At 38.8% G+C, this 14,416-nt stretch overlaps 2 protein-coding genes across 2 annotated transcripts; one reads left to right on the forward strand and one right to left on the reverse strand.

The window, feature by feature from the left end:
• On the forward strand, window positions 1,103–4,605 carry LOC109720698 (non-classical arabinogalactan protein 30-like). Its single transcript, XM_020247968.1, has 2 exons — window positions 1,103–1,356; window positions 4,148–4,605. Exons 1-2 carry the CDS (start codon window positions 1,108–1,110, stop codon window positions 4,430–4,432), a joined length of 534 nt encoding a protein of 177 aa, XP_020103557.1. The 5' UTR covers window positions 1,103–1,107; the 3' UTR covers window positions 4,433–4,605.
• On the reverse strand, window positions 6,576–13,906 carry LOC109720082 (ethylene-overproduction protein 1-like). Its single transcript, XM_020246963.1, has 5 exons — window positions 13,092–13,906; window positions 11,607–13,044; window positions 8,833–9,124; window positions 7,875–8,184; window positions 6,576–7,257 (listed from the first exon to the last, which is right to left on the reverse strand). The coding sequence occupies exons 1-5, from the start codon at window positions 13,663–13,665 to the stop codon at window positions 7,028–7,030; spliced, it is 2,844 nt and encodes a 947-aa protein (XP_020102552.1). The 5' UTR covers window positions 13,666–13,906; the 3' UTR covers window positions 6,576–7,027.

The raw sequence follows: 14,416 nt of genomic DNA on the forward strand, positions 1-14,416 counted from the left end.
ATTTATATAAAAATAATAATAATTAAATCTATTTAAATAAAAATAATTAAAATTGGTGTGTGGTGCAACATAAATTCATATAACAGCTTAATTATTAGTAATTAAATTATTTTATAACGATTTATGTGAAAAAGATTTAATTATTATTATTTTTATATAAATCTATTAAAATAATTCAAATAAATCAATACATAAAAGAGAAATAAAATGGCAGGAATAAATTGTTTAATAAAGTTATTTTATATATATATATATATATATATATATATATATACACACACACACACACACACACAATATTTCTAAAATTCTATTGCAGAAACTTAAATTTTGTATTAGTTTTGTCTTATACAGAAGCATTTTACGTGATTTAGATCGCATTTATTGGATTAGATACGATTTATTACGTGCATTATTAATAAAATTAATTATATATATAAAATTAAGGAATAATTGTCTGTATACCTCTCAAAACTTCAGAAATATCTAATTTGTCCCTACTTTTTTTTTTTCTTTTCAATATACCCCTCATATGTTCCTTCGTTATTCCAAAATACTCATATAGTTATCACTCGTTAAGTTAACTTGAGTTAAACATGAGTTAAATATTTACTAGAGTTAAAAAAATCAAAATACTTTTTTGCCCTTAACTTAAGAGCAAATAAGAAATATTCGTAACCGTAGAGAGATATATTTGAAAAGACCAAAAGTCAAAATACTTTTTGTGTCCCTGACAAGGGCAAATAAGAAAAGTCGAGATGGTGGAAGGGTATATTTGAAAGGGTAAAATAGTAATTTTATACAGATAACAGCTATTGCTAACCGTTTATTAATAAAATTTAACTCTAGGGGTATATTTGAAATAGGTTGGAATATAGAAATGACATTTTCAATAATTGCCTTCTAAAAGGGGTAATCCGAAAATCGTAAATTTTTTAAGAGTATATAAGCAATTGCCCCTAAAATTAATTATATATGTATATATAGAAGCGGAAGGTTGGGACAACACGTATCACTATGTGGTCCCCCAACCTTCCTTTAATGTGTAGAAAGAATAGATAGATAGACAGATATATTCTCCCCCAGGTGAGAAAGGCAAGAGTGCACATGGTCAGGATCATGAAGAAGATTGCAGTGGTTTTTGCCCTCCACCTCGCGGCCATCCTTTTATCCGTTGCTGTCGCCGGCCACAGTCAGATTTGTCGGGTGCCAGCGGCGCAGGTGGTGGTGGTGGTGGTGGTGGAAGGCGTCGTCTACTGCCAGAACTGCTCCTTCCGCGGGACGTGGTCGCTGGAATCGGCGGCCACAGTCGCAGCGGCTCGCGTCGGCGTCACTTGCCTAGGCTGGAAGAATCAGGTGCCGCCGCTTTTTCATTTTCTTATATACTCCTCAAAAGTTTTAAAATTTTTTTTATTTATATCCGTTAGAAGAATGATATAAAGAAATACGTTTTTTTTTTATTTCTAAAATTACTATTTTGTTCTTTCAAATATTTCATTTTTATCGTCATCATTTTTTATCCTTCAGTTTAGAGCAAAAAAATAAAAAATTTAACTTTTTACTCTTTCAAATATACTTTTCTATTGTCACAAACTTTTTTTATTTGTATTTAAGTCAGAAATAGAAAAAGGATATTTTGACTTTGTTTTTAACTCTAATAAAAATTTAACTCGAATTTAGTCCAAGATAACTTAATGGGTAATAACAGCATTGATGATTTTTGAATAACGGAGAACATATTACGAGGCGTATATATATATAATATATATATATATATATATATATATATATATATATATAGTATTATGCTACTATACTATCAATAGTACCAAGCCCTTGGTACTATTGAGTTTTCGGTCGTTGGATGAAAAGATGTGCGGTTAGGATGATAGCGGTCCCCGGTTAAATTGATAGTGGTCCCCTAGGGTTGAGTGGGTGGTTGGTTTAATAGTATAATCTAACGGATGGAAATGATCAAAAGGTAGATCTAACGGTAGAAAACTCAATAGTACCAAGGGCTTGGTACTATCGATAGTATAGTAGCCGGACTCTATATATATATATATAGAGCTAGGTTCCTAAGTACGGGGGCCTCCGTACATGTAAGTCGTTTTCGATGATGGGACGTCCGATTCGGTGATCAGTTCCATTAGACATGATCTACGCTATTGGAACTATTTAGAAACTAAATTTCATAATTTTTTGACTTCGTTTGCCTAGTGAACGAGTAGTCTCAAAATAAACAGCTGAAAATAAAAATCTCATAAAAAATAATGATAAAGGACTCAAATTTCAAATCGAAAATATTGATCTTGCTATTGACGTTAAGTAGAATTTTTTATTAAATTTTCATGTAATTTGGATATTTCTACACCGTTGAACTTAAAAACGTGCCGCATCGGCCGTTAAAATAGTCATTTTTGGGACCTTTTGATCGCTTAGTAAATGATGTCAAAAAATTATAAAATTTAGTTTCTAGATAGTTTCAATAAGGTAGATTATACCTAACGGAGCTGATCGTTGAATCGGATGTGCTATCATCGAAAACAACTTACAAGCACGGAGGTCCCGGTACTTTCGAAAGTAATATATATATATATATATATATATATATATATATATATATATATAATTGAGTTAGAATACTATCGATAGCAAACGGGCTCCGTTACCAAATCAACGATCGGCATCGTTGAATATGATCTATACCACTTGAAATGTTTAGAAATCAAATTTTATACATTTTCGATATTGTTCTCTTATCCATCGAGTGGACACAAAATTAAACGAGAAAACGCCTCATATCGACCATTAAAATTACAAATTTTGAAACCCTTAGATAATTAGGCAAATGATGTCGAAAAGATTTGAAATTTGATTTCTAAACACTTTAAGTGATATAGATCATATTCAACGGTGCCGATTTGGAGGCTCTATCATCGAAAATAAATGTGTGGCAACGAAGCCCGTTTGCTATCGATAATATTTTAACTCAATTATATATATATAATATTTTAGAAGTTTTGAGGAGTATATAGATAATTATCCCTTGTATAAGAAACACATAGGTTATACTTGGTATACAGCTAAATACATGTACACAACGACAGCTTAAGAAAAACGGTAATCAATGTATAAATCTGCAGATACGTGGATACGTCTAAGGATGTAAGAGTAGATAATTGTTTTGGTCGTGTATATATTTTTTATGTTAATGACAATGATCTGGTCTCATCTCATTATAATATGATTACGAACAAAAAAAAAAAAAGTATTAATGTTATATTGTGATATTAGATTGAAATGTTCATAAATAATATTTTGGAAGAGTTAGGCTGCTATACTATCGGTAGTATGAAAGTCTTCGTGTTATCAAATTATTTTTAATCATGCCGCCTTTAAATCGACAATTAGTTTCGTTAAATTTGATTTACACTATTGAAAGTATTTGAAAACTAAATTTCATAAACTTTCAACATTACTTGGCTAGTGATCGAAAGTTCTCAAAATTGGCAATTTTAAAAGTCGATGTGATGCATTTGTGAATTTAACAACGTAAAATAATTCAAATCTGATGAAATTTTTATAGAAGATTTTTTTATTATTTAGAGTAAGATCAGTATCTTTGATCTTAAATTCAAATTTTTTATCATTATTTTTTATAAAATTTTTATTTTCAGATGTTCATTTTTAGATTACTCGTTTGATAGATAAATGATATCAAAAAATTATAAAATTTAATTTTTAAATAATTTTAATAGTGCAAATTAAATTTAACGGAATGAATCGTCGATTCGAAAGCTACATTATTAAAAATAATTTGGTAATACGAAGTTCTTCGTACTACCAACAGTACAGCAACCAAACTACTCTATTTTGTAAATATTTTATATATGAGACAGTATATTATGCAGTTATAGGCATGCTTTATGTACCTCTCATAAACTAATTAATAAATAACTAAAATACTTTCAAAATCAAGCCAAAAAAAACATGCTAGATAAAATATATTCATACATTAATAAATGAGGCCTGTATCCTGCCCAGCCGAGGTAGATTCCGTAATAAAACTTTTCTTCTTGACGATCAAATTTGGTTTTTTTTTTATGAGAATTAATTTCTTAAAAAAAAAATTCCAACTTTGTAGGTGATCATCCGCCGCGCGGCGTCGACGGATGCTGCCGGGTACTTCTACGCTGCCCTCGACGCTGCCGGAGACTTCTACAAAGGCGACCCCGCGCGGGCCTGCTACGTGCGGCTGCTCGCCTCGCCCAACGCCGCCTGCGACGACCCCACGAATATCAACTACGGATTCACGGGGGCGGCGCTGAAGGACGAGGGGAAGAGGGCGGCGGCCAAGCTGCTTGATGTCATGATCTACTCCGCCGGGCCGCTGGCGTTCCAGCCGGCCAGCTGTGCGTCAATGCAGTGATACAAATGATCGACTAACTATTGGACGTGCATGCCGCATGCAGTAGGGTTTTGTTTCGCCTTTACACTCTTTCAGGCTACAAGTTGATACGATGTTATGTGAAAAGTTCTTGTAAGAAGGAAAATCTGAATATTTAAGCCTTGTTTAGTGTCCTTGTCATTATATATATAGAACTAGACTGGTATACTATCGGAAACGCGAATGTTTCTATACTATTAGGTTATTTTGATGATGTGGCTTCCAAATCGACGATTGGCTCCGTTAGGCTTGATTCACACTATTGAAAATATTTAAAAAGTAAATTTCATAATTTTTCGACATCATTTGGCTAATGATCAAAAAATCTTAAATAGATAAGTTTAATGGTCGATGTGATGCGTTTGTAAATTTAACGATATAAAACAATCTAAATCTTTTTTAAAATTTCACCATGTAAAACATATTTTGTTATAGTGCTTTTTTATTCATCTTAAAATTTCTATTAGCTATAGCCCAAAAAAAAAAAAAAGGAAAAACTTTAAAAACCCCCTCGTGGTTTCGCACTTTTTCATTTTAGTACCATGTGGTTTAAAGTGTATCAAGTTAGTACCCTGTGGTTATCACTTTATCACTTTAGTACCATATGGTTTAAAGTATATCAAGTTAGTACCCTGTGGTTTTATTTTTGTATCAAGTTAGTACCCTGTGATTTTTAAACCACAGGGTACTAAAGTGATAAAGTGCGAAACTATATGGTACTAACTTGATACACTTTAAACCACAGGATACTAAAGTGATAAAGTGAGAAACCAGATGGTACTAACTTGATACACTTTAAACCACAGGGTACTAAAGTGAGAAAAAGTGAAACCAGAAGGGAGGTATTTGAAGTTTTCCCAAAAAAAAAAAAAGAAGCTAAACATCCTTCTAAATTAGTAAGTAGAACTAGCAATAAAGTATGCATCTAATTGGATGCTCATTAATTCATATCTATGTTCTCTTATTTTTATAATTAACTAATTAATTATAATATTTAGTTATTTTTATAATTAATTAACTTGTTAAATTATTATTTAAGTCATATTTGATATTAATTAATTAGTTAAAATATTTTTAAAAAAATTATAATTATTCTAAATTTTACTATTACAATCTAACAATGCAAATGTTATTTTTCTTATTCTAAAGAATAACTCAATTCTTCTCGGAACACAAAGTTGGCATAGTTTTAATTTATTCCATAAGTTATAAATGTGTCACGGAAAGCAAGAATAGTTTATTTCCGAACCAAATAATACATTAATAAACAATGATAACTTTGGAAAGAAATTAAGATTTTATTTTTAATAATGCTACCCATACACTCCAAAGTGGGTGTATATTATACGTACACTACTATTAATGGATGAGGTTTCTTTACTGATCATGTCGATGTGATCGATAAAAAAATTTTACTCGTAGGATGATTAGAGTGTATGATATACATACCAAAAGAGAAGAATGGTTATCATTTTCCTTTCTACAAGGAGAAAAAAAAAGAAGATAAAAATGTATAGAACTCTCTTCACACTATAGGCCGCTTTGCAATAAGGCCTTATCCGGAGACATGAATATTTTATACAACATATTCTTTCATTTACTTAAAAAAGCATGTAATGTTAGGTAGAAGAGAAAAAATAATCAAATAGCTAGAATGAAATATAATACTCAGTTTTTGAGTCATATTTTTTAAATAAGATAAATGACATCATATGTAAAATATACTATACTACCAAATCATGAATGTCCAAACTATATAGCAAAAATTTTAATTTCTATCTTTCAATCACAAAAGATAATCTCTGTACAGAATAAGTTACCATTGAATATATTATCCGGACGTCTATACAGGAACCTAGACCTCTTACTATTTTTCTTTTGGTCGAGAACCCTCAACTTCTTCTGATTTGTATAATTACACCTAATTAAGTTAAAAAATTTTATTAATTAACTATCTCCTTCATTATTGACCTTTAGATGCTCCAATTTTGCTCGCTAAAAAATTATAGAAGTTGTTAAATGTAATAAAATCATCAATAAATTTGATAAATTTTTTCCCAAATTTCAAAATGACATACAATTGAGGCCTCCATGCATTTCCAGCAAAACAAAACAAAAACAAAACAAAAAAAAAAAAATGAAAAGTTTGAGTAAATTATCTTGGCCTAGACACCCTACCATTAACTCTTCATTGCTCTCTGTTAATCATAGCAATTATTATCGACATCAACGTTTCGAAAAAAAATTGGTAGTAACCAAAAAAAAGGAGGAAAAAAAAATACAGAGTTGTTCCTAAATAGCAGTTCATCGATCCCGCCGCGACTTTTCGGTCAATCACTCTCATTTACACTCATCTTTACATAATCTTCTGGCCAAAAAGCTCATCCAATCTCATATCATCTTCCTTTTATAGATGTTATAAACCTGGCATAAATATATACACATACTCCATTCTTCTGCTTCTTTCTTTGCCTCATCTTTCGGCATGTTATCCGAAATACAGTTAGGTATATATATAGACAGTTTCTATGAACAAAGCTCACGGAGCGAAAAAGTGATAAGCTTGGTTTTTCTTACCTAGCTTTGTGGCTCGGATTTTTCGCGAGCTTTATTGTACAGGTCGAGAGTGTCGGCGTGCGCCGGGTCTAGGCAGAGAGCGGCCTCGCAGTCTCGGAGGGTGGCCGCGCTGTCGCCCATCGAGTCGTAGAAGGCGGCGCGTAAGTGGAGGAGCTGGAGGTCCAGCTTGAACGCTATCACGCGTGAGAGCTCAGCGATCGCTTCCTCCTCTTTGTGGTCGTCCATTAAGACTAGATATAGGAGATCAGATATTTCAATTGTTAGTGTTGTACATCCAATGCAAGACAGAAATGGAATACAAGAGATGCTTCCCGCTAAACTTGTTTATATTTCCTAACTAGTTCTTGTGGCAAAAGTATTAGATTGATATTAAAACTACCTCAGCATAGTCATTAGGGAATTTATATGCAGTACAACATTAAGGAAGTCCCTAAATACTCTGATGTTGCCATAAGTTTTTTGAAAACCCTGTTGTTTTTGTCAACTACATACACTTCCTTTTATTACGTTTTTACCCCTCCGACTGACACATTTGACAGTATACTCTAATGAAATGCTAAAACTTCAATAAAGCGACTAAATTAAAGACTACTAGAAAAAGATTTTCAGATTCCTCAGAGATATACAGCAGGGTCGTTTTCTGAAAGAAAGAAAGAAAGAAAGAAAATAAGGAGTTTATGCAAAAGGATGAAAAGATGAGAACTTTTTAATCATTGGACAATTTCAGCAATTGAGGAAAAATCGCAAAAAATCTTGTCACGGTTCTTAAATGATTGCATGATCTAGCTACTAAATGCTATGAAATTTAACTTCATAAAGAAACAGAAGTTTGACTAATTTTATGCACCTGCAGCCCTGTATCTGTAAGGGTAAGTCCTTGTCGGATCTAACCTCGTGGCCATGTTAAGATCACTCTTTGCCATATCACGATCACAGTACTCGGAACGCTTCTCATATGCCGACGCGTTGTTCTTTGCCTTCTCAATAAGCTTTGTCATCTCATCGTAAGCAGATTTTTTCTGATTTTTAAGGTAATAAACACGTGCCAAGCCCTGATGTGCACGAGTATGCTTTATACCTAATGCTTTCAAGTAGCATTCCGCAGCTTCATCCAGCATATCACAATCCACATATATGCTTCCCATGTTATTATGAGCCTAAAGATAAAATTGTAAACATGCGGTAAAGAATAAGAAACTATTTACTTAAATAACACTGAAAAATTATCTATTTACACACATTGCTGAAAAATTTAAACTTTCATGTATGTCCTTTGAAATGCCCCTCCTAAGAAAAACAACAGCAAACCAACTTTCGTCCATAAATTTGATGACTCACCACCTTAAAGTGCCCATTAGTTTAATGACTCACCAACATAAATTGTAAGAGCATTTCTGTACGAAATTTTAGGGTGGACATGAAAATTTCAAATTTTTTGCAAGGGTATACTTAAATAGATGATTTTGTTGGGATATATGTAGAAACCCCAAGAACCAGCAACTATTTGGCCTGGCTTTAAGCTGCACACATCTCTAGTAGAGAGTTCGATAAACAGAAAAGTTTGAAACTTCTATTGTGATGAGAAGCAGAATTGGTATTTTGAAGCCAAAAGGAAAACTTCTATTAGGAGTTTCTGCTTCTAACACAGAGAGAAGCAAATGGAAGGCAGTCCAATAGATAAAGCTGTTACTCCACTTCATTAAAGGCAATGCATCCTATTTCTGGAGCCAAACAAGGATTAGATGATGCTCAAATGTGAAAGAAGTTGACATATTAAAGTGAAAACAGTGGGATTGAGTACTTACTTGCCCTTTTCGGAGGTTATCCGAAGCACAACTATTGGCTTGTTCCAAAAGTTGAATAACATATAATGCTGTTGTTGTCTCGAGACTTGTGTCAGCTAACACATACGCTTTTAGGAAAAATGCTTCAAATGACCTCTGGATAGCTATTGATTCCTCAGCCTTTATTAGAGCTTCTTCACGATGGCCAGTGTCGTACAAAATCCATCCTTCATAGACAAGCCTTTCGTACTCGTGAGTTGAATGGTTCCGAGCCAAGCGCAAGCTTCGCATTGCAGCCTTTTGGCAATTTAACCTAGATGAAAAGACAAAAAGAAAGCACATTTGCACATTTTATCAGGTCAAGTAGAAAAAGCACGATGGTACGGTTTTGATAACAACTTCAACATATTGAAGGCTTTGTTTAAGGTTCAATATAAAAATATTTTGTGCAAATATACAAGCTGCATTTAGAAATAGGAAAATAAATCACAACAAGAACTGTTGTACTGGCTGAGAAGTAAAACCACGGTTCACATGTGACACAAGTAAATAGTAATTGCCCATCTGTAAGTCAGCTAAGATTGACTAGGATATGCCATATATGCCTCGAAAATAAGTCATGCATTTCCACAATAAAAAGCATGCAGATTAAAAATAAAAATAAAAAAAAAAAAACAAGTTTGAGATGGTGAGAGTAGCGATCATTAGCTTCATCAAAGCATAGAAATTTTTTTTAAAAAAAAACCCATGTAGATAGCCAGGTACAGTCTGTTTACTTTACAACTACTTAGCGTGAAAACAGAATAATGATGACAACCAACGGCAGTGGAAAAATTCTTGTGCATTTGGCATACGGAAGCTTTAAACCAAGAATCATATTTGGCCTCTTGGATACTCGAAATATAGTATCAATAAAAGTTAGATGGTTTTGGAGTTACTTTTATTGCCGTACATTCCAAAAGGAACTAAGGAGTACATAATTGAAATTAATTTCGATTGCCCAGCATCCTAAACACTATCCAAGGCACTTTGCTCGTCATCCTAGTCTTCCCTCCTCTTTCTTGCACCTCTTGTCCCAAAGTTAAGCTGCTCTCTGCATTAAAGCTAGCTAAAAGTACTCTGCTCATGATAGTATAATTTTTGTGGTTTAGCACTTTACCCTTAAGGAGAACAGCTTATATACCCCACTGGAACAAACCAATCCATACCCAATACTTTACATTGTATAACTCACTAGAATTTATTTGGGCCCACTCTACACCTGCAGTTCGAGTATAACATTTTAACTACCTTACATAGAGAACAATAACATTGATACTGCGATTAGAAACCACCAAGATATTTAAAATCGAGATCATGATAAATAAATTCGGCAGGAGAGATGCAACTGCAAGCATTAGTTCCAAAGCCATCTTTTCAGCTCTAAATATCACAGGAAGTCACTAGAAAGGGGGGAAAAAGAAAAAAATCATGGAATGCACTGGTTTAAACTGAACATGAAAAACCAATCAGATATATCGTTGGTTGCAAATTAGTTTTAATACAAGGCTGCCGTCTCAAAGAAAAAACATAATATAGATGTAATAAAGTGCCCACAAACTATGCCACCTTTACGAATGGCAAGAGTATTCTACACCGGAAACAGAAATTAGAAAAGATGTGGAAAAAAAAATAATCTTCATCATGTACAGAAAACAAAGAAAGCAGATATAAAGGACTGCCTAGGATTTTAAGCTCAAGGTTTTGAATTATAAGCCGACATCCCAGCTAGGAATAAAGAAATAAGCAAGATAAACAGAAGTGATAGGCCATTTTGTCATTATATGAGCAAAATCATATCAAAGAAGCGAACAACGTAATCAGTATAAATCTTCCCATGTTCCTCTAGGATCAAGGCAATTAATTCCTCCTAAAGACCATGAACGTTAACTGTTGGTAATTAAGACAAAGAAAGAATGATACATTTTCCTTGTTATTACCACTAGAAAAGGTTTTTTTTAAAAAAGATTAAGAATGTTCAAACACAGTACCATGTTGTCCTTATGGTTGGCATCCAAGCACAAAGTTATACCTAACATATACAAAGGATCGTGGTCTATTTCGTGGTCTATTCCAATCTTTAATGTCCTTTGTGTGGTTGATCCGTAACTGTCTTTCCATGCAAACACTTATGCTGTCTCTGTCAAGTAGGGGCACCACATAATTGAATACTGCAGATACCAGCGGCAATCAATAAGCATGAATTCCCTCTTTCCTCGCTCACATTTTTTTTTTCCATAAATATGGGATTCCACCAAAAAATGCATTTTAGTATAACATTTTAAGAAATTCTAAGAAGCACATGTCTTTATTGTATAAAACCTAAAGGAAAAAAAAAAAAATCGATCATTGTGTCGGTCGCGTATAGGATAAAAAAGGTGGCATGGCATATCCCCTACCATAACAAGGAAAACCTTATCCAGAACAACCTCAAGGTAGAGGTGCCCTTGATATCATCCTAGGCTTCTACCTAACAATTTTGTACTATGAGATTTACATCTGAAATACTTGATCTTCGCACTTCAGTAACTTCATGGACTATTAATGCTTCTCTTCAGTCAATTATCAACACAAGTTATATTCATTACAAGACAAAAAAAGCTTCCATTATGCGTGACGCAGAGACAAAGTAGTAATAAACAAAGACAGTTTGAATTTCACCATCAACAAATATGCAGCAGGATCAAGATTGAAGACAAGGACAAGAGGAGAATCTAAGGAGCATTTTCAAAAGCGCTTATCAAAAAGGCGGTTACCTCAACAGCAGAAGCGACTGCCGAAACCTCAAGCTACTATTCCCCGGCTCCTTGGCGAGCATCTGGTGCACGACCGCGAGCGACCCGATATCGTCCACTGCCGACCACCGATCATAGAGCTGCATCCAGCAATCGGCCAGGTCCCACTGCTGCACGTGCTGCCGGAGCAGCTCGATCAGATGGTCCCCATGGATCTTCCCGTGGAACATCATATAATCCGGGTCCAACGTCATCAGCGCCCTGATGTCCTGCAGCGCACCTTCATAGTCCTCGAGGGCGAGATAGAACCAAGCCCTCAGCTCGAGGCACTCCGTCGAGACCCTGAACGCCAAGATCTTGTTGATCTCCGCAATGGCGGCGCCGATCTTGTCGTCCTCCAAGAGGGAGACGGCGCGGTACATGTAGGGGTATACGAGCGTCGGATCGAGATCGGTGGCGGTTCTGAGATCGGCCATCTTCTCCTTGCCGATGCAGTAGAGGGAGCGCTCCTGGTACATCCACCCGGCGGGGTCGTGGTCGTCGATGATGGAATTCATGAGCTTGTAGGCGGAGTACTTGTGGCCGCGCTTGAACTTGGCCCTGGCGACGCCGGCGAGGGAGTAGACGTGGCCCGCGGCGGCGGCGTCCTCGAACCAGCGCTGGGCGTCCTTGAACTCGCCGCGCGCGAGCATGACGCAGCCGAGCTGGTGCAGGGCGAGCTGGCGCTGCCAGGGGGCGGCGGCGGACTCGGCGAGGCGCTCGAGGAGCATGACGGCGGCGTTGGAGGTGGCGTCCTCCTCCACGGCGACGTGGCTGAGGAAGTGGTAGAGCGCGAAGGAGGCGTGGCCCGCGGCGGCGAGCAGCTCCCGGCCCTCGGCGCCGCAGAGCAGCCGCGCGATCTCCGGGTCGTGGAGCGAGCGCGGGAGGTCGCGCAGGAAGGACTGCAGGCAGGCGGCGACGAGGAGGGAGGAGGACTCCTCGAGCGCGGGGTCGATCAGGAGGAGGGCGTCGTCGGGGGCGAGGACGGAGGCGGCGAGCGCGGCGTCGCAGGCGGATTTCAGGGCTTCGCAGCAGAACTTGTTGGCGAAGGCGAGGAGCTCGAGGAGGAGGTCGCGGGGGAGGTCGCGGGGGAGGCGCGCGGCCTCGCCGTAGCCGTCGCCGTCGCCGGAGGAGCGGGCGAAGCGGCGGGCGGCGCGGAGGGCGCGGGGGGAGACGCCGTTGCGGGAGAAGTCGATGCGGTCGCGCTGGGCCTCGGCGAAGCCGCCGTAGAGGAGGGCGTTGAGGGGCTTGGAGAGGGCGGCGATGGCGGAGCGGACGCAGGGGACGGCCTCGCCCTCGCCCTCGCCGACGAGGAACCACACGTCGGCCTCGTCCCGCTCCTCGTCGTCGTCCTCGTCGAGGCTCGGCAGCGCCGGGGCGTCGGATCGCGGAGCAGACGCAGCAGACGATGGCGGAGGGGCTTGGAGAGGGCGGCGATGGCGGAGCAGACGCAGAGGACGGCCTTGCCCTCGCCGTCGCCGACGAGGAACCACACGTCAGCCTTGTCCCGCTCCTCGTCGTCATCCTCGTCGAGGTTCGGCGCGGGGGCNAGGAGCTTGGGGTCGCCCAGGTGCCGCAGCAGCGCCCGCTGCTCCAGGTAGAGGTCGCACAGGTCCCTCCCCTCCTCCTCCTCGACCTCCTCTTCCCCCTCGTCGACCTCGTCGACCTCGTTCTCGTCCTCGTTGGCGCGGTGGAGGCGACGGAAATAGAGGGAGAGGGAGGAGACGGGGTCGACGGGGCGGAGGAAGGGGTCGACGGAGGGGGAGAGGAGGTCGGGGGAGGGGAGGCCGCAGGGGAGGCCGTCGGCGGCGGGGAGGGAGGAGGAGGAAGGACGGTGGTGGTGGCGGTGGTGGAGGGAATTGGAGTGGAGGGAGAAGGAGGGGCGGAGGAGGGACGGGGCCGACGACGACGACGACGACCGATCGCCGCCGGCTCCCAAGAAGAAATTCTGGTGGTGGTGGCCGCCGGCTGCCGTTGTGGGGCCCGAGCAGCCGTCGATGATCTTCAGGCTCCGTATCGTCGTCAAGAAGTTGTTCTGCATCTCTCCCCTCTACCTCTCCCTCTCCCTCTCTCTCTCTCTTAATTTTTATCTGTATTATTTTTTTTATAATAATAAAAATAAAAATAAGAATGAAATGAGAATGTATGCTGTTGTTGGTGGTGTTGTTATTTTTTCTCGCTCTGGAGGAGCGTGGATGTCGCTCTCTCTCTCTCTCTCTCTCTCTTCGATTGGTTTTTCTCTCTCTTCTCCTCCGACACCGGCCTTCCTCGGTGAAATACAATGCGCTGCGCATGACAACAGTAACCATTCCCTGCACCCAGTGCTGTCCAATATTCCTGAACCGATCATTCATCAGCCCCCGCTCTATTCCGATCTCGCGGATGAATCACAGCCGTTCACCGTGGGTGTCCCTATGAACCGGGTCCACGGTGTTGAGTTGGGAGAAGGAGCGAATGGTGGCGTCGGGGGTGACACCACGATCGAGAGTCGTATGTGGGACCCACGTGGAATAGACGGTACGTGTAGCGCAATACTGATTACAGAGCCGCCTAAGCAGGAGATGTCATCAATACGGTTATCATTCGTTGGACCCGTTTCAAAAGTGAATGTACCGTTTTACCCCCGCCCCCGTCCCTAGTATATATAAATAACTAGCAACTAACCCGTGCAATGCACGGATTTTAATTTTATCTTTTAAATTACATTTTTTATATAATATATAATATTAATTTTTAGATATTAAGGTTTTTTAATATCTTTTTGGCTAATTTGCATAAAAAATTCACTTATT

The sequence above is a fragment of the Ananas comosus genome, linkage group 14 (genome assembly GCF_001540865.1).
Source record: "Ananas comosus cultivar F153 linkage group 14, ASM154086v1, whole genome shotgun sequence".
Taxonomy (NCBI): Eukaryota; Viridiplantae; Streptophyta; class Magnoliopsida; order Poales; family Bromeliaceae; genus Ananas; species Ananas comosus.